The sequence below is a fragment of the Molothrus aeneus genome, chromosome 16 (genome assembly GCF_037042795.1).
Source record: "Molothrus aeneus isolate 106 chromosome 16, BPBGC_Maene_1.0, whole genome shotgun sequence".
Taxonomy (NCBI): Eukaryota; Metazoa; Chordata; class Aves; order Passeriformes; family Icteridae; genus Molothrus; species Molothrus aeneus.
Window position 1 is genome coordinate 1,771,520 of NC_089661.1, and position 24,241 is coordinate 1,795,760.

The 24,241-nt window shown below is 52.9% G+C and overlaps 1 protein-coding gene across 4 annotated transcripts in view; it reads right to left on the bottom strand.

Annotated features, from left to right (window-relative positions):
- RAB11FIP3 (RAB11 family interacting protein 3) overlaps positions 1-24,241 on the bottom strand; it is an 86,435-nt gene that overhangs the window by 15,245 nt on the left and 46,949 nt on the right. For 3 of the 4 annotated variants that reach the window (XM_066561229.1, XM_066561231.1, XM_066561232.1), the window contains 4 exons: positions 14,002-14,189; positions 8,221-8,394; positions 3,849-3,983; positions 560-595 (listed from right to left, as the gene is read on the bottom strand). In XM_066561229.1, coding sequence (XP_066417326.1) covers positions 560-595; positions 3,849-3,983; positions 8,221-8,394; positions 14,002-14,189 — 533 coding nt within the window. The remainder of the gene's footprint in view (positions 1-559; positions 596-3,848; positions 3,984-8,220; positions 8,395-14,001; positions 14,190-24,241) is intronic. The other variant, XM_066561230.1, reaches the window with a different exon arrangement.

A 24,241-nucleotide genomic window follows, 5' to 3' on the forward strand; every position in this document is an offset into this window, starting at 1 on the left:
ACCAGAGCTACCTGCAGCCCACCCAGGTGCCCCAGAGCCCCTGACTGAGCAGGGGGAGCTGCTCCCACAAAGCCAAGTGCTGAGGGGGATAGGGAGTGAAGTAAAACAGGACCAAGAGCTGTCTGAGGCAGCTGGAATTTTGGGGGTGCTGGAGAATCCTTCCAGGTGGGGGTACTGACTGCTCTGGTCCTGCAGAACTCTACAGACATGGTGATCCTGGGAAGGATCCCAGACTGGGACATATCCCAGAGGGGTATGTCCTTCTAGAGACTCCTTCCCTCCTCCATGTGGCCCCTGCTATGGCACTGGCAGGACAGAGCATGAGGAAAAGCCCCCCCAATTTCTAAATGGAAGGAATCAGGTTGCCAGCAGCCTCCAGCTGTGTGCACGAGTGAGAAACCCCCATTCCAGAAAAAAGATCCCAGAATTAAACCCACTTTTCCCCAGCACTATGGAATATATCCAGAAATACAACCCTCCAAGCTTATTTTGAGTTTTCTTTCCATGGAGCTGGCACCTCACACAGATCAAGCAAACAACAACAGGAGTATGAGCTTACCTTGCCACCTTCTTGCTGGAAAGTCTTTTATTGGGGCTGCAAAATGAAGAAAAAACAGGAAAGAGTTAGAAAAGCTGACTATGGAGAGCCAGGGAAACAGGAAACTGCATGGACTCCGGGGCACATCCTCTGCTCTGGCAGGGAGCCCTTGGCATGCACCCCCAAACCCCTGGAAAGGGCAGGAGAGGGGCCACTCCTGTGCTGAAGAACAAGGAATAACAAAGCACATGGAATAATGCTGGAGAAGAGCTCGCTGCCCCCTGCCACGCTCTGCTCTCCTGCTGATCCCTGCCTGAAAACCGATCCCCAAGGAAAGAGCTAAGAATAGCAGGGAGCCTGGGGGGGCTCCAGCCCGGTGCTGATGGCAGACTGAGCCACATGTCCTGCACCCCAGGGCACCCCAGGCCTCCCCTGCCACCCCCAGAGCTCCCCTGGCCTGGGGACCAACGGCACATCCATCCTTCTGCCATGATCCCAGTGGATCAAGCCATCCTTCTGCCCTTGCACAGCCACCATGCCACTGCTGGGCTCTGCATCACCAGGGACGTGCTGCCTGCTCCTGGCCCAGGGGCTTCAGGAGCTGCTGGTGGCGTCCCAGTCTGGATTTTGAGCATGGCACTGCTGCAGTGGCTGGGGAGGGGGATGAGCTCTCTCTCCTTCTCAGGGATAACTGACAGGGATCACTCCTTGGATCCATGTCTGAGCCAGCTGCCTCCATGCCACAGCGGTCAGCGATCAGTGTCACCACAGGACGAGCAGCCAAGGGCTGTGTCACCGTGTCCCACCTGCAGGGGACAGGCTGCAGGCTCTTCCTGCTGAGAAAAACCAGCCTTTCCCACAACCAGCTCCTTGCTGAGATGCTCCTTCCAGTCTTCTGGTCCTGACTGGTGCTGGGGAAGTGGACAGGGCTTGGATCTCACTCCTCATCTTCCACCCATGCTGGTGTCACAAGATGCCACCGGGCCACACCAAATCCTCACTCAGCAATGGCAGCAGGAACAGCTCCAATCCAAGAAGCAGCAACTGCATTCCCTGGTGCTTAGCTCAGTTTTAGGAAAAAATAACAAATAAAATCCTCTGGAAGTCCACTCCTGCCTGGAGCTGCAACACGAGTTCTTCGAAGGAGGGATTAAAAATAGCTTAGGACAATTTGCTTTGTAAAGCAAGCCCCAAACCTGACTGGGGGCTGTTGTCAGGGTGACCAGCCCTTGGGTCAAAGTGCATCCTCAAATCCCAGACTTCCAGGGAGCACAAGAGCTGCTGCTGGCTGGGCTTCAAGGCTGCTCGGCGCCCAAGGGGAGGAGGTCAGGCCCTGGTGTTTGCCAGGAATTGTAAGGAATGGCCCCAAGACTGGGGGAAAAATATTTTCCTCTGGAAAAATCTCCTGGGGAAGCGATGGCACCTGCAGTGTCCAAAGGCTGAGACACCAGCAAGGGCACTGGAACAAAACAGAGGCACAAAGCACTTCATGCCAAGCTCCTGGAGGAGTCTTCCCTGCTTTTCCATGTTGTGGGCTCAGGAAGCAGCACCCCAATGCTGGGAGCAAGCTCCCCAGTTTGTTCCAAGGATAAAACACTGTCTGTGTGCCCACAGTTCTTATGAGTGAGGCTGTTCTGGGGTGCTTTGGGCTTCATCCCAGCTGCCAGAATCCCCTGGAGGAGGTGTCTTCAGGCTTGTCCCAGATTTTGGTCCAGTTCCTGCTGCTCCAGGACTTGTCCCCTGTCCAAGGGCCCCACGTCAGTGGTGATGCAGGGAGGAGCAGCAGGTCCTGCATGTCCCACACGCTGCACAGGACACCTCCCATCCACAGCACACAAACAGGGGGCACTGCCCCTTCCACACAGGCCCTTGGAACATATTCCCAGTAAATCTGGACTTGGGAAACCCTGAACACAGATGGAGGAATTGCACCTACTCACAGGGCAAATCAAAGCCTGTGGAATTCCCATGACCATGACCATGGGACAGAGAAGCACCACAGGAAATCCCACCCAACACAGGAGGCTCTGAGGTGTTAGTTCAGCTTTGCAGGTAGATGTGGTGGAGAAAACCTGAAGTGGAGTGGGGCTTCCAGGGAAAACCAGTGTTCTCTTTAATACCTGCATAACCTGAGACCCATCACTGACCCTCAAGGCCTCCAACAGCAAAGACAACTATTTAGCCAAGAAAAACAAAGGGAGAGACCATTTTTTTCATTAAAAAGAATGAAATTCAAGCTCCTATTTGTTTTCCAGTTCTCCTCCCATAGACCAGGAGAGCTCCCAGATCACACTGTCCCTGCAAAGGACAGACAGAGACCGAGAACATGACAAAAACCAGATCTGAATAGCCACAAGAGCCATGAGAAGAAAGATTTATCACCAATGCCACCATCCTTCCACCCAGAGGGCTGCAACCAGCTCTGAATGAACAAATCAACAGGCAGAAATTCCTTCCCACTTGTCAGACAACACATCCAGCTGCTGCCTGGGAGACCTCCAAAACTCCATTCAAAACCTCCTGATGTTCCTGGTGTCTGTCACATCTCCCCAGCCCATGGTGACACTGGGGTGGGCAGGCTGTGGGTGAAGCTGGGTGAGACAAGACTTTACTGCTCCTTGTGGAGCAGGCTGATGCCTTCAGGTTGCTCCTGCAGCAGGAGGATGGGCTGTGCCTGCCCTTCCAGGCTGCCCTTGCACACCACTCCCAGTCTTTCCTAGGTGACAGAAATACTGTACATGGCTGTCAGCCTGATTTTTTAAGATTTTCTAAGCCTTCTGATGTTTATATTCTTGTAAGGAATTTTTTCACACACTTTCTGTAAATAACTGATTGGTTTGCATTCTTTTATAAAAGAAGAAAAATTTGATAGACTGTTAGTTTGTCCAGTGTTACTGCAGAGGTGGCACTTTCACCCTCCAATCCACTGGCACTTTTGGAAATCTATAAATGCTGGAGTCAGAAAATAAAGTTCCCTTTTTTCACCTGGAGAGCAGCAGTGTGTGCTCGTGTTGTGTCCTGTAGTGACACACGGCCAGCTCGCTGCTCCCATGGAACCCACCATGCACAGGCATGCAAAGGGCAGGGAATGCTCTCCTTGTCTGCCAGCCCCCTGCCTGCATTAAAGGCACCTCCTGCTCACCCTCCATGAGCTCCCCACCGCCTCAAACCCCTGCAGAGGCTCCTGTGGCTGGGTGAAACTCATCCCCTCCCCACCAGCACCAGAGAGGGAGAAGCTGTGCCAGACAAGGAGAGCCTCCCCAGGCAGAACATCCTTCCCAGGCTGGGATGGCCATGCACATCCAGTTACCTATTCATTTCAAGATCATTCAGGCGAGCAGAAAGATCCTCGAGGCGGTTGATTTGTTTGTGGCACTGGCTACAGTAAAACTCAAAAGCTTCATCTGCGAGAATGCTGTGCAGTTTGGCAGCGAGGGGATTGGTGCTAGAGAGATCACAAGGGTCATGTCAACAGCACAGAAGGCACAGGGAGCAGCTGCAACCGTGGCTTCCACAAGCTGAGGGTACCTCAAGGTAGGGGAATTTTTGGTGGGAAGTACAAAATTTGAACTTAAAAACTCAGGGCAGGTTGGGTTGCCTCCCACCATGGTTTTCGAAGCCAAATTTAAGCCAATGTGGGGTTGCTGATAATAATATATAGAACATTTCTAATTTAAAGGTTACTGATAATAATATATAGAACATTTCTAATTTATAACAATATGTAGCTAATTGATAATTTGTAATTGCTCAATAGAATTTATATAGCTGATAATTAGCAACACTTCCATCGCCCTCCTCCCAGAGACTCCCAGCAGCTGAGCTTGGCCCACATTTCCAAACCCCTGAGCCAATCTCAATCCCCAGGAGCCCAGGGCAGGTGAGGTAAGTGCTTCCCACAAACCTACACCACTGCAAAGTTTATTTTCCAACAGGATTTTCCAGGCAATCTGTCTCAGGAGGCTCCTGGTTTGCCTCAGTAAGTGCAGAATGAACTTGCACACTGCAGGACTGGGCGCTGTGGGCCAGGGATGAATCTAAGGGGGATTTTAATGGATTTTAGGAAAAGGTTCTTCCCCCAGAGGGTGCTGGCACTGCCCAGGCTCCCCAGGGAATGGGCACGGCCCCGAGGCTGCCAGAGCTCCAGGAGTGTTTGGACAGCATTGCCAGGGATGCCCAGGGTGGGATTGTTGGGGTGTCTGTGCAGGGCCAGGAGCTGGGCTGGATGATCCTGGTGGGTCTATTCCCACTCAGGAGGTTGTGGGATTCTATGATCCTTTGGTCAGTGTCCCACTTTTCAATGGGATGCTTTAAAAGTAGAGCAGTTGTGCTGCTGCAGACCTGCTTTAGTAAAGCACAGAGTCAGATTTTCAGTGGAAAATTTTCACTTTTAAGCCAAGATGAAATGGACAGGTGCAGTTTAACACCTCACTCCTCCAAAGCACAGCCCAGAGGAGCCAAGCAGCAGTGCTGTGCTCCTGCAGGGAATGCCATTTGGGAAGGGCCATGGGGGTCTCCAGGACTTTCACAGATTGGGAAGCTGGGAGACACTTCCTCATGATTTGGGCAGGATGGAGAGGATTTCTCAACAGCAAATAGTTTGTGTTCATTTGGGGCCAGACTCCACAAATCCTTCCTGTAGGACAATGTGCTTCTGGAAGCCACGGGTGTGAATCAAAGAAAGGTTAAATAGTGAAAAACCCAAGCAGTTCCATAAGAGAGACAGGTAAAGGTGTGAGCAAACACAAGCAAGATAAATCCAACAGGCATCAGGAAGGGGCAGTGAATCCTGGGATACACAAAAACACCAGAAACTCCTGGCCTGGGGCATCCTGAGGGTGCCCTGGCTCAGCCCCCAGCCCAGGGTCAGGCCTGGAGGCTGTGCTGTCTGTACAGCATTTCCCAGCCCCCTCAGACAGGCTGGACACCGGCAAATGCCAAGTTACCATCTCTTTCATTCCTGGAAAAAAAAAAATCAATTGCAAACCATTCCCCCTGGCCCTCAGGGCAGGTCTGGCCCTGGGATAACCTTCTCCCAGCAGCAGACAGGTCGGTGGCTCAGGGTTTGTGCAGGGAAGAGGTGACAGCAGCTGTGTGGCACCTGGGGGAAGGGATGTCCCTTTTCTGGGTGCTCTTGGGTGCATTCACTTCCCAGGTGGTGCAGCCTGGGCCAGGTGGGAACCCAAATTTAACCAGCATTAATCTACATGAGAAGAGAAGTGTGGAGGAGAAGCCCCAGGCCAGGCTGGCAGCTCCTGGGGTGTGTGCAGATCCTCCTGGCCTCCAGCTGCCCTGGCTCCCTGCCCCTGGAGTGGGTGAGAGCTCAGCCCTGGGCTGTCCCCACCCACTCCAGGATGCTGATGGGTTCCCTCCAGCTCAGCAGATTCTGTGGTTGTACAATACAGAGCCTCCCTGGGCCTCCCTGCATCTCCTGGAGCAACAATTGTCTTCTCCAGGTCCTTGGTGCTTCCTGGTGGCTGGGATGGGCTCAAGGAGCTTTTCCTTTTATTTCCCACTGAGAGCTGCAAAGAGGCTTTTCCTACTGGATGGGTATGCAAGGGAAGAATCAAGAGGAGGGATCACAAGCAAGAATACAAGGACTGGGCAGGGAAGCACTGCACCCCACAGTGTTCCCTGAAGGCTCTTGGAGTTTGTGTCTATCTTCTGGAGTTGTGGCAGGACAATTTCTAGAAATTATTCCTATTTAGAGACTCCTGTAGCATGGAAAGGGTCTGTGGTGATGTGGCCCTTTAGAAGTGAGGCTGCTCTTTGTATTCAAAATACAGCCAAAAAAAACCATTCAGCCTGAACCAGGGACAGCCTGTGTCCCCTCAGGTGTGTTTCAATACACTGGGGCTGCTCAGGTATAGAATGATTTGGGTGGGAAAGGACATTAGAGCCCACCCAGTGCCACTCCTGCCATGGCAGGGACACCTCCCACTGTCCCAGGCTGCTCCAAGCCCTGCCCAGCCTGGCCTTGGGCACTGCCAGGGATCCAGGGGCAGCCCCAGCTGCTCTGGGCACCCTGTGCCAGGGCCTGCCCACCCTCACAGGGAACAATTCCTAATTCCCAATATCCCATCCAGCCCTGCCCTCTGGCCCTGGGAGCCATTCCCTGTGTCCTATCCCTTCCTACCCAAAGTCAGAAGAGTTGCACAGACTCAGGGAATGTTTAGGGCAGGATTTCACAAACATAGCAATAATCCAAGGGGAGGCTAGGCCTGAGAGGGATGAGGAAATCCTTCAGCTCCAGCAGCCCCACATTCCTGACTCCAGAGGCTTTGCAGGGTTTATCTCCAGCCTCCCTCTCCAGCACAAACCACCACAACCTGTGTGGCCACGTGCCCAGCGAGCTCCTCCCTGCAGAGGGAAGATGGGATAAGGTGTGGATCAGATCCAGAGACAGAGCAGAGCAGAGATGCTGCCCTGGCAGAGCAAGGCTGGAACACTGGGAGCGTGGGCAAACGGGGAGCTCTGGCCTGATGTTAAAGGAAAAGTTCAAGAGATTGAAAAGCTCCTTTAACTGGGTATTTTCTTGCCAGGAGCCTTCTGGATGAGACTGGCAGCTCATCCTCAAGGAAAAACGAACACCAAGGCTGGGCTTTAATCAGAGTTCTTCCTGTGCCACAGCACCAGCACAGCCAGCCCTACATTCCTGCACAGAGCAGGCCAAGGACAAGCACAGATCAGAGACTGTGCAGAGGATCCCAGTGCTGGAACACTGCTTTCCTAAAGGAAGAGGTTGGGAATTCCTTACAGCAACTCTCCTATTTGCCATTAACACCTCCAACATTGCTGCTGCACCAGCCAAAAAGAGATGAGCCCTGACCTGCTCTTCCCTGCCAGCCCTGTGCACCCAGAATTGTCCAAACTCTGTGAAGGGGTTTGGGAAGCTGGGAGAAAACAGGAAGACAGGGGAAAAAAAGAAGTTTTGAGAAGCTTACATGGCTGCAGAAAGGCACAGAAGTGTCATTGCAAAGAGAAAGGAGTGTATTTCTGTCTTTAGCAGGGTGTGTGGCTGGCAGGGAACACTCCTGCCCTGTGCAGAGTTGTGCCTCCAATGCAGGAACACGTTCCTGGTGTTCCCTGCCATCCCCAGACACTTTGTGGGCTGCAGCACTGATGATATTCCAGCTTTTACTCATTTTCTTTAGAAAGTAAGTATTGATGGGGTGTGTACCACCCCACCAGCTCCTCAGCCCATCCTGCTCAGGCTGGAAAATGGGACTTTTTCCTGGTTTCAGACCCTAAAGCAAGGAGGAAATGCTACAGCCTGCTTCCTGCTCTACATATCCCTAGAGAAGGAATGCTGCTGCAGCTCATGCAAACCAAACCAATCATTGCATCAAAACCCCAAAACATAAAAGAGACAAAACCCATTGGAGTCATCCTGCAGGATCAGGGGTAAAGCTGCAGGTGGTTTTCTCTCCTGGAAGGCTCAGTGAGGAGCCACATCCCTAACAGGAGTGGGAATGTGACACTGGAAATGCAGCCAACTCTTCTACCTCCTGCTGGGTGTCACCGGACAGGCACTGACCAGGGAAAGGAACCACCTAGGGAGGGAATTCCTCTTCCACTTCCAAGCCCATTATCCCGTTGGATGCAGAGTCTGCCAGGCCCCCTGGCTGGCAAATCCCCTGTCCCCCAGAGCAGAGTGAAGCAGCACCAGGGCTGGGCATTACCTGGGAGAGAGGAAGGAGGAGCTGCCAAAGCTGCTTTCCCCATTACACAAAGGGTCCGGGAACAGGTCGGCCTCGTTGCCCTCCCCGTAATCCTCGAAATGCTCCTCCCCCCTGATGACGGTGACAATGGAGTGGCTGAGCTCCGAGCCCAGGGCCAGCTCGTGGGGGTGGGACCTGGGGGAACAGACAGACAGAGGTTAGAGAGGGGCCACAGCAGCCATTCCATTGCATCCAGGACATCCTCCTTCTGAGTATGGCTTTGGACTTGGCAGGGGAGCAGTGGATTCTGTGAGAAGCTGTTGGAAGCTTCCCCCATGTCCAGCAGAGCCCATCCCTGGAATCCTCCCCCTGTCCAGAGAGTCCATCCCTGGAAGCTTCCTCCTTGTCGAGTAGAGCTCATCCCTAGAAGCTTCCCCCATGTCCAGAGAGCCCATCCCTGGAATCCTCCCTCAGTCCAGAGAGCCCATCCCTGGAAGCTTCCCCCATTCCAGCAGAGCTCATCCCTGGAAGCTTCCCCCATGTCCAGCAGAGCTCATCCCTGGAAGCTTCCCCCATGTCCAACAGAGTCCATCCCTGGAAGCTTCCCCCATGTCCAGAAAGCCCATCCCTGGAATCCTCCCTCATGTCCAGAGAGCCCATCCCTGGAATCCTCCCCCATGTCCAGAGGGCCCATCCCTGGAAGCTTCTCCCATGTCCAGCAGAGTCCATCCCTAGAAGCTCCAAGATGGACCTGCTGCTGGCTGAGGTTGGGCCCACCAGGAATGGCACATCTGGGATACCAGATTTGAGAGGGAAACACAAAAAAGGGATGGGGCAGTGAACTGAGTGCAGAGAAGAGATGGGGTGAGGACACTGGAGAGGAACAGCTCTGCAGGACAGGGCAGGAGAGGGCCAAGAGCCAATCTCAGAGCTGAGACTGCCCTGAGATTCCTGGGGGGAAGCCATGGGGAGGCAGCTGTGCCCCAGCAGCCCATGGAGGGCAGGGAGGTGCAGAGATGCACCTGCAGCCCCTGCAGGAGCCCAGGCCTGGAGAGGAGGTGCCTGAGAGGGGCTGTGAGCCCATGGGAAGCTGTGCTGGGACAGGATCCTGCAGGGACCTGCAGATCCATGGAGCCCATGCTGGAGCAGGGTCCTGGCTGGATCTGTGCCCTGTGGGGGACCCAGGCTGTGCCTGAAGGAGTGACCCCACAGCAGAGGGACACATGGGGCAGCAGCTCCTGGAGAACCCATGGGATGGACTCAGGTTAGAGAGGTTCAGGGAGAGCTGTCTCCTGTGCAAGGGACCCCACACTGGGGCAGGGGGGGACTCTGACTCCTCTCCCTGAGCAGTGGCTGCAACAATTTGTGATGAACTGACCACAACCCCCAGTCCCATCTCCCTGTGCCACTGGGGGAAGGAGGGGAAAGGAGGGATGATGGGGGTGAATGATTTTTTAAGGTCTGATTTTACTTCTCATTATCCTGCTCTGATTTTGTCAGTAATAAATTCAATTAATATCCCCGATTTGAGTCTGTTTTGCACATGATGGTATTTGATGAATGATTTCTCCCTGTCCTTATCTCAACTCATGACCCCTTTGTTATATTTTCTTTTCCTGTCCATCTCTGGAGGGCAGGGATGGAGCAGCTTTGGTGGGTTCCTGGTGTCCAAGGGAGTGATGTCCAAGGGAGTGATGTGTCCCATTTTGGCAGAGTAGGACAGGACAGAAACAGTCCAGGCACCACTGGGTAGTTTATGGTGATTTTTTTACCTCAACAAACCAAGTTTTTCCACTGACAGCTGCAACTGGGGACACTCAGACTTGCAGGACAGTGCCCAGGGTTGGTGACAAGCCCTTGCTTGACTAAAATACCAATTTCTGTGATTGGCATGGCAGAGAAAGAGCTGGGCATGTGCCAGCCCCATCCGAAATGCTGTGAGTTCCCCAGCAGCCTGTGCCAGGCTCACATTGCTCGTTGCTGCCTAATCCTCTCAAGGCTTTAACCCCACAACCCTGGGGGATTGGTGCTGGGGAGGGGAGAGCTCAGGCAGCTGGGACAGACCCCCAGCAAGACAAAGGAGCCCTTTCCCTGCTCCTGCTGGGAAAACACTGTGTGTGACAATGCTGGAGTGGGGAATGCTGCTCCATGGGTTTTTAACACCAGAGCCAGAAGGCTGCAGTGTTGAAAGGCTTGGTGCAAACCCTGAACACACCCAGCACAGCTCCTGGCATGTCCCTTGCTCCTGAGGGGACACAGCCCAGCACAGAGTCATTGTCCCCAGAAGAGTCTTTCTATTGCATGGAGACACAGAATCCCAGAATGGTTTGGGCTGAAAGGACCTCAGAGCTCATCCCATTCCATCCCCTGCCATGGGCAGGGACATCTTCCACTGTCCCAGGCTGCTCCAAGCCCCATCCAACCTGGTCTTGGACACTTCAAGGATCCAGGGGCAGCCCCAGCTGCTCTGGGCATCCTGTGCCAGGGCCTGCCCACCAAGCCAAGCCCCCTTTCCTGCCCTATGGAAGTTTTCAAGTTAAGCTGGAGAAAAGGCAGGAGGGATTTGCAACAACCAGGCTGTGAAAGCAGCCACAGGGCTGTGAGCCACAGCTCTGTGTTTTGGGGGGTTAACCATGCTCTGCTCTCCAAAATTCTAGGCTAAAAATCATAATAATATTGGTGTATTACAGAAATTGGTATTGGCTATGCCCTTATCTCCATGCACTTGCTAGCAGAGGGAAGTGGGTATGAGCAGATTGCTCTAAACCAGAAAGAAAAAAAGATTACAGATAAGCCATTTATGACAAAAAACCTGCTCCATCCAAAGGATTTGCCCTTATCCCACTAATAAAAACATGTCAACCCTCCAGATCTCTATTTAACCACAAATAAATCCAGCCCAGCTTGTGGGCATCTGCACATACTCCTCCTGCCCTTGAGAAGCACCAATATTGCACAGTGGGATCCACTGGAACCCATCCATCCCTGTGGTGAGTCAGACCTTCACCAAAAGCAGTGGAAATCTCTCCAGGAATAGAAGCCAGGGGGTGGAATTGATAATTCAGAAACAAAACCCAAGCCCAGAACTCTAAATTTGGGGTTGTGGTTTGATAAGCACTGTACAGAAGCAGATCTGATCGGGCACCTGGAAACCCTCAACCTGGGCAGTAAATTACATGTCCTGTTCAAATCTTGAGGCTCAGATAGCTTCAGGATCCAAAGTCCAACCAATCTTCACTACACACAGCCTAAACGAGCTTTAAGCTCAAACCATTTCAGGTATGTTGAGCTCTGAGAGCTCCTGAGAAGTGATGCTGAAGCTCTGACTCAGCCCAGCAGCTGCACTGGGGGGACTGCACTCCCTGGCTGTCCCTGAGCATCAGAGATGTCCTCCTGTGTGGGGTCTGATGGCACCAAAAGCAGCCCTCAGCACTGCCACAGCTTCCCATTTCAAACCTTTCAAATCTACTATATATCAAACAAAGTTTTTGGCTGCCTGGAATTTGCACACATTTAACAATCTGGGAAAAGGCCTCACTGTGCTTGGACAGGGCACACAAAGGACATCTGACCTTCCCAAGCCCAGAGCTGGGAATCACAGAATGGTTTGGGTTGGGAGGGACCTTAAAACCCACCCAGTGCCACCCCTGCCATGGCAGGGACACCTCCCACTGTCCCAGGCTGCTCCAAGCCCTGCCCAGCCTGGCCTTGGGCACTGCCAGGGATCCAGGGGCAGCCCCAGCTGCTCTGGGCACCCTGTGCCAGGGCCTGCCCACCCTCCCAGGGAACAATTCCTAATTCCCAATATCCCATCCATCCCTGCCCTCTGGCAGTGGGAGCCATTCCCTGTGTCCTGTCCCTCCATGCCTTGTCCCCAGTCCCTCTCCAGCTCTCCTGGAGCCCCTTCAGGCCCTGCAAGGGGCTCTGAGGTGTCCCTGGAGCCTTCTCCTCTCCAGGTGAGCACCCCCAGCTCTCCCAGCCTGGCTCCAGAGCAGAGGGGCTCCAGCCCTTGGAGCATCCCCATGGCTTCCTCTGGAGTCTCTCCAACAATCCCATCCTTCCTGTCCTGCTGACCCCAGCCTTGGCCAGCCCTGGGACCAGCTGCTCTCCCCCTGTTTCCCCAGGCAGTTCTGTACCTACAGGCAGGTGAATCTGAGGCAGGCTGCCTTCCCCAGCGGGCGGGAGCGCACGCAGGCTGCCATGGCCCTGCAGGGACCCCGTGCTGTGCTGCTGGCAGGGAGCTCACAGCTGATTATCTCCCAATTTAACTGGCACTGAGCTGGCCTGCTGCAGTGAGAGGAGCCCAGCTGGATAATCCCATTTCTGCTCTAATCCACAGCACCCTTTCAGCCCCGGGCCTGGCATTGCTTGCTGCCTCTCTGATGTCCCCAGATGGGATTTTGGAGTGGGAGGGAAGCTTGGGGCTCCCAAAAAGCAGATCTGTAAGCACACCCTGGAGCACCAACCCTGGGCCTTGTGTTTTGGGACAAACCTCATCCTCTGTGTTACAGACCTTAATTAAGCAAAGATGATTCCAGAGGTTTTGGTGTAGATTGGTGTTCTTGGGGCACCAATCTGGCACTGGCACAGATTTTCCAGGGAAGGTGTGGCTGCCCCAACCCTGGACATGTCCAGGATGGGGCTTGGAGAAACTTGGTCTAGTGGAAGGTGTCCCTACCGAGGGCAAAGGGTGGAATGAGATGAGCTTTAATGTCCCTTTCAACCCAAACCATTCTGTGATTCTGATCCTAAAGGACTTCTTCCTTGCCTTCCTGCCTGCCAGCATCCCAGTTTCACCCCAAACCCCACTTTTCCTCCAAAGATGGGGTGGGCCCAGGAGCAGTTTTGCCAGCAGCAGTTCAGACCCAGGGAAGGAGATCTTGGCTCACATTTCTGTGCTCCAGGCAGAGGTTTCAAACCAGTTATTACAGGAGGTGGTTGCACATCAAAGGGCACACGCATGTTTTTAGGGAAAACAAAAATAGAATGAGTTCCTCTCCTGACTGGAAAATTATATGTTGTGTTTCTGGCTTAAGTGATAGATTAAAAACTGCAAGTCTTTCAGGTGTTTGGATCACCTGAGAAGTTATTTTAGAGGTTAAAGATGCTAATGAGGGTACAGAAGATCTCCCAAGGCAAGCAACGATTAACTCAAAGAGATTGCCAGGCTGGGCTCCAAACCAGCCTACACAAACCAGCCTAATTATTCTCCTTATTCCTCCAGAAGAGCTATTTTGGTCTTGCACGTTGTTACAAACACAAAATGATGCCTCAGGTTTTAGCTTTTATATTTTTCATAATCTGTACAGCTTTAGTGTGTGGGTCTGGGATTCGTATTAGGGGATGGTGAGCTCAGTAGGGAGACAAAACAATTCCTTCTCTAGCTGGGGATCAAGGACAAATGATCCAAATCTCAGGCCCAAGAGCACAAACAACGTGGACTGGAGAGAGAAAAACAAGCAGGATGGGACTGCATGGGCTGGAGCTGTAACTGGACAATTAACTCCAATATGCAAATGGACCAGAACTTGTAAAAGTGAGAGACCCCGTGACTGGTTGGGCATTTTGGGACCATTTTGGTTCACATTGGGTGCAGCCCTGGCTGGGCTCTTGTGCTGCCCAAGGTGGATCCATCGAGCCCTCCTAATAAATCCCTACTTTATTCTTTAACTCTGCCCAGTCTCTGTTCTAGGGCAGCCTGCACAAGGCATCAGAAGAACAACCCAATTTCCAGCAAGACAACGTGGGTGTGAAACCCTGGGGCTGTGTCTCCCCCATGCCCTGTGTGGGGTTTCTCCTCACCCATGCTCTGGCTCCTCAATGGGATCCGTGAACTCCGAGTGCACGGCGGAGTCGATGGCGCTGTCGGTCTCCACCTCGTCGTGCATCTCGTGCTGCACCAGGGTGCTGGTGTCCTCATCTGTGAAGGTCTCACACTCGCTGTAGGTGCTCTCTGAGCCCATGTAGGCACTGTCAGTCACCTCATTTGCCTGCTTAAAACAAATACACAAGAAGCAAAACAATAAGATCTTACAGCTGAGTGGGTTTGTGGCAGAATTTCGGCTGTGTTGCATTTCTGAGCACAGGAATCCAAACTCTGGAAGAACTCAACCCAGGCCCAGGTGCTGCTCTGTGGGAACCATGGGGTGCACCTCAGCCTTTGCAGGGCTTGGGAAACAGATCACAGAAAGAGGGACTAAATAAGAGTTGGAGGGAGGTTTTGTTGTGAGCCAGGATGGATTTGGCCAGGGCAGGAGGGATTACCCACTGCTGACTCAGCAGTTCCCATCACTGCTGCTTTCTCCCACCCCATTCCAAGAGGACATGCTATTATTAATCTGAATTCCCTGCAAAAATCACCATTCAAAACTCCTCAATTAGCCCTTGGAGCACCTTTTTTTTTGTCCTGTCTGGTAAAACCTTCCATCCCTCAACAGCAAATAAACCATTTCTAAATCTTCATTACAGCTTCTGATTTGCAGGGACTCAAATCCCCACACTTCAGCTGGAGCAGCATCTCAAATCCATCACTGAGCAGGCTCTGGGAAAGCAGCAGGGTTTGTGTTTTAAGATTTATAGAGCAAGGAGAACTGAGTTTTCCAGTTCTGTACCCCAGGCAGGTTCAGCTTCAGTCCTTCCTGTTTGCTCCCACACACAGGCAGGGACAATCCCTTCTGATCCTGATCTCTGGAGAACCATGGCAACAGCAGCAGAACCCTCCAAAAGCCAAAGCTCCTGTTACCCCTCACAGTGCCAGCCCCTCTCTTAGCATTTGGGGATTTCCTCAGCACACCTTGGAGCAAATCAAGGAATTTTGGGATTGCCAGTGCTGGTGCTGAGCTCCAGCTGATCCCTGTCACTGCAGGGGCTGGGCAGAGGGGTGGGAGCCCTCCTGCCAGGCCTGCAGGTGAAGAGCTGCCCATGGAAAGCCTTCTGCTCCTCCTGAAGTTCAGCTGGTGGGATCCCATGTGCTCAGCTGCCCCTCCAGCACAGCAGCAGAGCAAAACAGCAGCAGTTTGAATGTGGGCACGACTGAAGCAATACCCTTTACCCCTGCCAGGGCACTCAGAACAGCTTTCAGGGCTTTTTCCAAGGATTTTGGAGAAAATCACGTTTCTCAAAGTGTATTTTATGTATTCATAAAATCATGGAATGGTTTGGGTTGGAAGGGACTTTAAAGCCTATCTCATTCCACTCCCTGCCTATTCCACTACCCCAGGTTGTTCCAAGCCTCACCCAGCCTGACCTTGGACACTTCCAGAGGCAAAAAGGGATAGAAAACCCTGAAGGGATGGAGAGAGAGCTGATCCCAGCAATTCCCACTCCATGTAGCCACTGGGAGCAGCCAAGTGACTCAGCCCAGCCCTGCTTTGCTCTCCCAGCCCTGTGCCCACCACACTCAGCAGATGGACACAGCCAGGAGCTCCTCTTGGAAGCCTGGCTCAGCTTCCACCTGGCTTGTGGACATCAGCACCTCCAGGACACCTCCCTAAAGTTAAACATGACACAAACCTGCCCAGAGCTGGAATCTGAAGTCAGGGGCTGCTCCAGGGAACTCCAGCAGGCAGAGCCTGTGCCTGTCTTGCAGAGAGAAACAAAAGCCTCTAAAGCCCCCACCCACTTAAAAATGCATAAATCCACCAAAACCACTTACACACCTAAAGCTGGGACTTGCTTAAGTGCTTTACTGGATTTATGCTGCACTTTCTAGAAACACCATTAATGCTCCAGCAGGAGGGACAAGGGGAAGCAGAGGCTTGACCTGCCTTGGCTTGGTCACAGACAGAGAGAGCCCAAGAGGTGACAGCAGCCACCCCCAGCTGCACATTCCCCTCCCTTCTGCCTGTTTGAAAAAGATTTCATGGCAAACTGGAAAGAATTTTGCTTGCACACTACAAAATAAAGGCTGCTTTTAAAATACCAACCCCGCCCCCCTCCTTCTCACTGGAAAAGCTTACATTTAAACATAGGTTGAAGTATTATAATGAGCAAATTGAAGTATTATAATAAGCACAGAATAAAGACAAGTATTGAAAGAAGCCAAAAAACCTGCAAACACTCCAATTCACAAGTAATTTGATTAGAAACCCTGCTGTGGTTACTGCTGACCCTCTCAACATGAAGCAAAGCAGGAGCTGAACAGTGCCCTTAGTCAGATGTTGGAACAAGAGGACCTTTAAGGTCCCTTCCAACCCAAACCATTGCATGATTCTATGATTTCTCTATCAAATTGTTCCAAAACACCTTCTTGGTGGGAAATGCACGCATGGACAGGCTGGATTTGGAGCAAGCCTTTTGGAGTAGGAGAAGCACAGGGCATCAACCATTGTCCTTCAGCCATACCAAAGATATGCATCAATTTATTACCTAAAAATTGAATTTTTCCTGATACCAGCCTAGATGAGGTTTCAAAATCAAGAGAGCCCTATTAAAATTAAACCAGTGTGGACAATGAGTTAAGAAGTAGCTGAAGCTGTAAACAAAGTCCTTCCCCTGAGCACAAGCGTGGAGAACTTTGCTGCACATTTCACCACAGAATCAGTAACTAAACCTCAAGAAGAGATGCCAGGAGGAGATAGGCAAACCGAGGGGGTTCAGGTATTGCCAAATGCCTGACAGAGCCAAATCTCTGTCCCTGGGCAAGTGTGTGGGTACAGAAAGTTCTTATTTATGGCCTCATGAGCAGCTGGTTTGTGCACTGACCCTTCAAAGCCCCCTGCCACAGCTCTCCTTCAGCCAGCTTTGCCTTCCTGTGAGCAGAAAGTTCACATTTTTTCCAGCTTAAAAAAGCAAAATACACACTTAAAAAACATCCATGGGCTCAGGACAGCCAGGTTGGGCTACACCTACCCCAAAGAACTTGCCAGGAACATCAGTGACACGTTCAGAATGGGGCTGGTGTCACCAATATCAGTACATTTTGATTTTTTATCGAATAAAACACACCCTGAGGTGCTTCAGGCAAAGCTCAGACATTAAACCTGGGACTCAGGCACTCACAGAGTTCTGAGCTGGAACAGGATCAGGGTTTGATGGAGGTACCAATCCCAAATCCAGCTCCTGCAGCAGGTATTTCCCCAGAGCCACACCTGGCTGACAGGACAGGGGCCACCCAGAGGCATCTCTGCCTGCTCAGGGAAACTCCAGGGATCTGAGAGCCCAGGTGAGCACTCCTGCTTCTAAAAGGAAATTAATGGTGAAGTCAGCACTGGGATGATGTAATGTGCCCTGATCAGACAGGTGAGGTGCCTTTAGGAGCCTTCTCCAGCAGCAGCTCATCCATCCCAGGCATCTGATGACATCTGGGAGTAAAGATTACTTAATTAGATGTTGTAGAGTGCTATAAAACCATATGGATTTTTAAAAAAGCTGCTGAAGTGTGAGGAGAGGGATTCTTGGGAATCACCTGCAAGGTCCAGGCAGGGACAGAAGGTTCAGCACAAGCTCAGCCAAGGCATTGCCTTGGAAAGGAGGGCAAAGTCTGGCTTCCAGGGAGGTTCCTTCCAGGCAGGGCTGTCCCTGGAGCTGTCCTGGCATCCCAAAGCTCTGCTGTCCTTGAACACAAACACTCGGAAGCCTGGGAGGGGAGGTGAGTGACAAGGAAAAGGAAAAACAACTCTGTTTTCCCAGTAGTGTGTGAGCCTGTTCCTGAAGAATCCAGCCCTGACTGTGCACAGGATGCAGAGGAGATAGATCAGCTACAAAAATTCCCCTCCAAGGACACCCTGTGGCCCTGACAGTGGTGGTGGTGCCAGGCTGGGAGCCAGGGAGAAGGGACAATGTTGTGCTTATAGTCCCACATGAATGCAGCTGGCCCCGGGGCAGCTCAGCCTCTGGGATGCCACTTTGGGTCCCAATATTGCCCTCTTCCCACACAGCCAGGCAATGCCAGCTTTTAGGGAAGCCTGGGAGCCTCTGCTCAGCCCTGGGTGAAGGCAGCTTGCACAGCTCAGCCCCTGGAGTTGGGGTTGTTACACTCCATCAAGGCTGGGCAAGAGAAACGTGCTGCATCTGTTGGGGCAAATTGAAAACTCACCCAGGCCAAAACCAAACCCCAAACCAACTCACAGAACACCACAGCTGGCAGGCTATCCCCAGCACCCCAAACACCAGCAGGCACCGTCCCTGCTGGCCCAGCTCCCCAGGGAGACCCTGGCAGAGAGGAGTGTGAAGCTACACCACAGCCCATGGAGTCACAGAATTGTGGAATGGTTTGGGTTAGAAGGGACATTAAAGCCCAGCCCAGTCCCACCTCTGCCATGGACAGGGACACCTTCCACTGTCCCAGGCTGCTCCAAGCCCTGCCCAGCCTGGCCCTGGGCACTGCCAGGGATCCAGGGGCAGCCACAGCTGCTCTGGGCACCCTGTGCCAGGGCCTGCCCACCCTCACAGGGAACAATTCCTAATTCCCAATATCCCATCTAAATATCTCCTCTTTTAATCTCAACCATTCCCATGAAAAAAAAATCAGGTGGATCTGCCCATGTAACAAGTCAGGCGCATTCCTAACCTGCCCCTTCCCGGCACCTGCAGTGCTGAGCCTGGTCCCTCTGGAAGTCCAAGCCCTCCTCACTTTGTATCAGCTCGCAAAAACCCACCTGTGGAGACATCCTGTCCGGAGCCAGAGCCAGCTCCGGGAGCTGCTTCTGCGAGGCAGGAGGGAAGCAAAGTCCAGGGGAGCCGGGAGACTTAAGGATCGAGCTGGAGTCCCAACAGAGCGCCTTTTGTTCCCGAGCTGCCGATAAGGAGCAGGAGCTCCGGCACGCTTCCCTGCCGGTGAGCGCAGCCTCCTCCCGCTCCCCTGGATTCCAAAATAAAAGCTCGTTTTGGGAGCACTCGGGGTGCTCACACTTCCCAGGAATCCATCCCCAAAGAAAAAGGTTGAATCTGAAAGCGACCTGTCGAGGTTTATCTCGGCCTTCCTGGTGTTTCTGGTGAATAATTAAGCGTTAAGTGACAAATTCCTTCCTTATAGCCACAAACAGGGATGTATAAAGCTTGGATTGCTCACCAGGGGCAGGTCAGAAGCACTTTTGGTGACTCAGAGGATGGTTTCTGGCAGGCAGCGACAGTGCTGACCCCAGAGAAGGTTATAACCAGCCCAATGCCAGCCTGCCCCCTGCAAACAGGAGCCCAGCCCTGTGGGAGAGCTGATCCATGGGATTTTCCCCTCTCCATGGCCCACGGAGGCCTCGGCACCGCTCGCACCCACAAGTTCTGAGGGTTTCCTCAGGTTTTCTGTTTCCTCTCCGCAGAAACCACACGTACATCAAACTTCCTCAGCGCTGCCTACCCAGCACAAACACACAGATTTCCTTCCATTACCTTCCCAAAGCAGGTTCTCCCCGTTTCTCTGGGTTATTTATCCTGGCTGTGCTGAGGAGCTCGGAGCAGAGGGCAGTGCTGAGCAGCGGTGTCCGGACCCGGATAGGAGTGAGCTCCTGAGCCAGGCCAGCCCAGACTGCTGCTCGCAGCACGGCAGCAAGGAGTTATGCTTTAACCCGAGCTCTGCCCCTGCCTGCTCCTCACACAGCAGCTCACAGCCCCTGTGCTCCTCTGCTTGTGCCTCAGGATCTCAGAGAACATCTGAACTACCACGAGAGCCCAAAATCAGACACTGAAAAGAAATAGGAAACCCCAATCCCTGCCCTTTTTACTTCTCCAACTCTTATTGAGATACCTCTGCTTGCACTGCTGCCCCCTCAGCTCTCAGCCCTCCCGAGTCCCACAGCCCAGTTCCCATGTTCCCAATCTCACACACTCTGCTTGTGGTTCAAGATAAAGCTCCAAGGACTTTGTTTTCCAAACTCCTTCCAGCCTATTTCCTACTGGGCAAACACTTCAAATGGGATCTTTTCTGACCAGCACAGAAATTTCTGACCGTAGCCCTGCACTTGGGTTCTGCCTTCAGAGACATCCTTGTCCCATTTACACTGCCACCCTGCCCTCTACCCAGCTGGGAGTCTACACAATAAATTAATTTCCTTGGTATTTTCAGGCTTTAAGATATCAAATTATCACCATGGACTGATTTGGGAGAGCTGGAGCCCCTCTGCTCTGGAGCCAGGCTGGGAGAGCTGGGGGTGCTCACCTGGAGAGGACAAGGCTCCAGGGACACCTCAGAGCCCCTGGCAGGGCCTGAAGGGGCTCCAGGAGAGCTGCAGAGGGACTGGGGACAAGGCATGGAGGGACAGGACACAGGGAATGGCTCCCACTGCCAGAGGGCAGGGATGGATGGGAGCTTGGGAATTAGGAATTGTTCCCTGTGAGGGTGGGCAGGCCCTGGCACAGGGTGCCCAGAGCAGCTGGGGCTGCCCCTGCATCCCTGGCAGTGCCCAAGGCCAGGCTGGGCAGGGCTTGGAGCAGCCTGGGACAGTGGGAGGTGTCCCTGCCATGGCAGGGGTGGCACTGGATGGGCCTTAAGGTTCTTTCCAACACAAAGCATTCCAGGATTCTGTGAATACAAGGATAATATGGGACTGTTCACTTGCTGTCCACAGGGCTCATGGCCCTTTGTCTCTCACTGCAGAAAGGCTTTGGGGACAATGAGGACAATGCTCAGGGCTCCATGTTCTTCCCCAAGGACAAGTGAACAGGCACTGAACTGCATCTGTCACATTCCACAGCCCTGCAGCTCCAGCCACCTGCAAGATTTCAAGCCTACCAGCTGCTCAGGACAAAATGATCACCAATTCCAGCAGCCAGCCCCTGGAGAGAAGTTTGTGACCATTTCATTCATGGTGTTTTCTGGTCAGCCCTGTGAACAGAGGCCATTCCAGAAGGTGGGAATGGCTCTGGTACAGAAAACCTGAGCTCTCACCTCCATGTCCCCATTCCAACCACAAGCCCTTCACAGCTGGGTTAGAACAGCCAGGGAACAGCTGAACCCAGGCCTGTGCTGGTGCTTTGAGCCCCTTGCACAGCTCAGAGGGGCTCCAGAAGCTCAACCCCATCTTTTCAGCCTGGCTAGTCCCTGCCAGACATGCACCCTGTGGTAATAGTGGTATGGAGAGGAAGAGGAGGAAAAAATCTCACTTAAAATGCCACAGATTGCAAAGCAGGGCCCTCCAAAAGGCTCTGTGCTCACCAGGCCCAGCTCTGCCTTTGGGAAGGAAAATATCTTCCTGGGAATTCTGCACTAGGAAAGGAGGGCTCAGAAGGTCCACAGGAGGGGACACAAGGAGCCTGCAGCAGCCTCCTCCTGTGGAAGAGGTTTTACAGTGACTCCTGTGAGCCAGAGAGAAGCTTGATAAGAGGATCCATGTTTGCTCCTGGGAGAATTTCCTACCGAGGTCATTGACATAGAAACCAAGAAAGAAAGAAGGAAAAATAAGAGAAACCTGCAACTGTCTATTCCAATGAGCACTTTGTTTGTCCTTCCTGACCAATGAGTAAAGTGTAAACTTAGGAGTTTTGTAAGAATGTATAAAAAGCATGCATGCTAGAATAAAAACAGGTTTGAAGCTTTCTGAAAATGGGGTGTGGCTTTGTATTGTGACCATCTCAACTACGACATCCCACAGCCACCCCACAAGGGCTCCCTGCAAAACACAAGGCACCAGGAATGACAGTGATGCCTCTGGGAGCAGGCCCCCACGTGCTCCCACAACAGCTTCTGTGTTACAACACACAGCTGGGGCTCTGCAAGTCCCTGGTCCCCTTTGCAGAAGCTCTGAGCAGCTGGAGAAACACAGCAATGTGGATTTTTGCCCTCAAAGAAGCCTTAAGTTCAATTGCTCAACATGGAAAACAGCCCTGGCTTTAACAGAGTTAAAGTTTCCCAGAGTTGATGTGTTGGCCCTAAAGCTGCTGCTCAGTGTTGCACAGAATGTCACAGAATATTCTGAGCTGGAGTTCTCCCAGCTGCACCTGTAGGCAGGCAGGCAGGCTGGGAGAGCCAGGAGTAACTCCTACTCCCAAAATACACAAAACTTGGGACGTGCCCAAGTCCCATTTTCCTCCCCAGATCCGCTCCTTCCCTGCTGTACAACTCCCTGCTAGACAAATAGCCAGAGGGGACGTGCCTGGGCCGGTGCAGGCTTCCAGGGAAAGCCAAATTCCCCTCTCGTGGCTGTGCAGAATGTGTTTTCCTGGCTGCTTCCAGCAGGAGCCACGGCAGCTGCCCAGCAGAGGGCAACAGTCCTGCACAAGGCACTGCAGCCGCAGGGCTGACGCTGCCCGGTCCTGCAGAGCTCAACCAGAGCCTTCCTCTGACCCTGCTGGCCCAGAACACGAGTGCCAGGGCTAAAAATCCCTATTTGGGGTATTGATGGTGCTCCCAGGCAGCCTTTACAGGGCACTGGCTGTGCCTCTCCTCCAGCCCACATGAAGTCTTACAGCTCCATGCCCATCCCAGCCCAATCCCAGCATTTTCATGCCTCGTTTTCCTGTTTCTAGAGTCATCCTCCCCTCTCTGCACTGCCCCAGGAGCAGAGCAGAGGGGCAGAGCCTCACCCTAGGGCAAGGCACAGTGGGTATCCCTGTGGTGCTGGGCTGATGGTTGAGCTTGGAGTTCCTTTCCAAGCTCCATTCCTTAGCTGTGCCAGCCTAAATGATTCCATGATCCCAAGAAAACCAACTCCAAATTCCCCTCCATGTTCCCCAGAGCATTCCAAACGAGTCCTTGCCTCAGCACTGAGTCACAAGCACCACAGGAGCTCTCAAGGGAGGCAAGGAGAACTCCCACTTTCCAGGCAGTCAGCAGCCAAGCTGTGCCAGCCCAGCCTGGGGGAAAAAAGGGCTCAGGTGTCCAGATGGAAAAGATCCAAGCTCTCTTCAATGTGACTTTGACAAAGCAGGAAGGCTGTCATTAGTTTTTGGTGGTTTCTCACCCAGCAACCACCACGCTTCCACCTGAGGCAGGAGGAACACACTGGGAGGGGATCCCAGGCAGGCTCTCCCTGCTCCAGATGGGTGCCCAGGGATGAGGTTCCTCTTGAATGTGTCACAGAAGAGCTGCAGAAACTGGGATGAGCCCCCTGCAAGCCCAGCTGGAGGCATGAGAAGCCACGTGGCTGCAGGAGCTGCTGTCTCAGTGGAGCCATGGGAGCAGAAATCCTCTCTGTAAGCACCTTAACAGACAGCCCTGTCTGCTGGACACTCCTGGAACGGTGCCACAGGAGCCAGGAGATCCATGGCACATCCAGAGCCACTCCTGGAATGGTGCCACAGGAGCCAGGAGATCCACGGCACATCCAGAGCCACTCCTGGAATGGTGCCACAGGAGCCAGGAGATCCATGGCACATCCAGAGCCACTCCTGGAATGGTGTCACAGGAGCCAGGAGATCCATGGCACATCCAGAGCCACTCCTGGAATGGTGCAAGAGGAGCCAGGAGATCCATGGCACATCCAGAGCCACTCCTGGAATGGTGCCACAGGAGCCAGGAGATCCATGGCACATCCAGAGCCACACCAGTGGCTGAACTGGGGCAGTACCCAACATTACAAATTCCTGAGTTCACACCTTGTCCCCTTCCAAAGCCTTCTCCTGGAGGAAGCAGGGGTTGGTGGTTCTCTCTGGAGAGCAAACACTGGGTCAAAGTCCCCAGCTCTGGGCTCTCAGGGCTTTCCATGGATGCTGAGCTCTCCTGATGACAGTCATCAGAAGAGGACATGACTCATCAAGCAGAGCAACCTCATTACCAAAGAGAAGACATTTTCCTGGAGACTGCTTAAAGCACTTGTTTACACTTGTTTGAACAAACACTGAGGAGAAAAGCTCCTGTCAGACCCCAGCCCTTGGAAGAGCTGAGCACTCCAGCCACTGGGATTTTGGGCTCTTTAAGAGGGACCACAGCCAGTGCTCCACGGAATAACCACAAACTGCTCCCAGCACTTCTGCAAATGCAGCAACTCCGTCAGCTCTGATGTGACAGGGGAGGAGAAATCCCAGCTGTGCCACTTCCCCCCACGGCCCTGCCACAGCCAGAGGGGCTCAGGCAGTGCCTGAGGTGTCCCAGATGTGTTTTGGGGTGTGTTTAGCTCAGTGTCCTTGTGCAGCATCTTCCCAGGGCTGACACAGGGATATCCCAGAGCCCAAA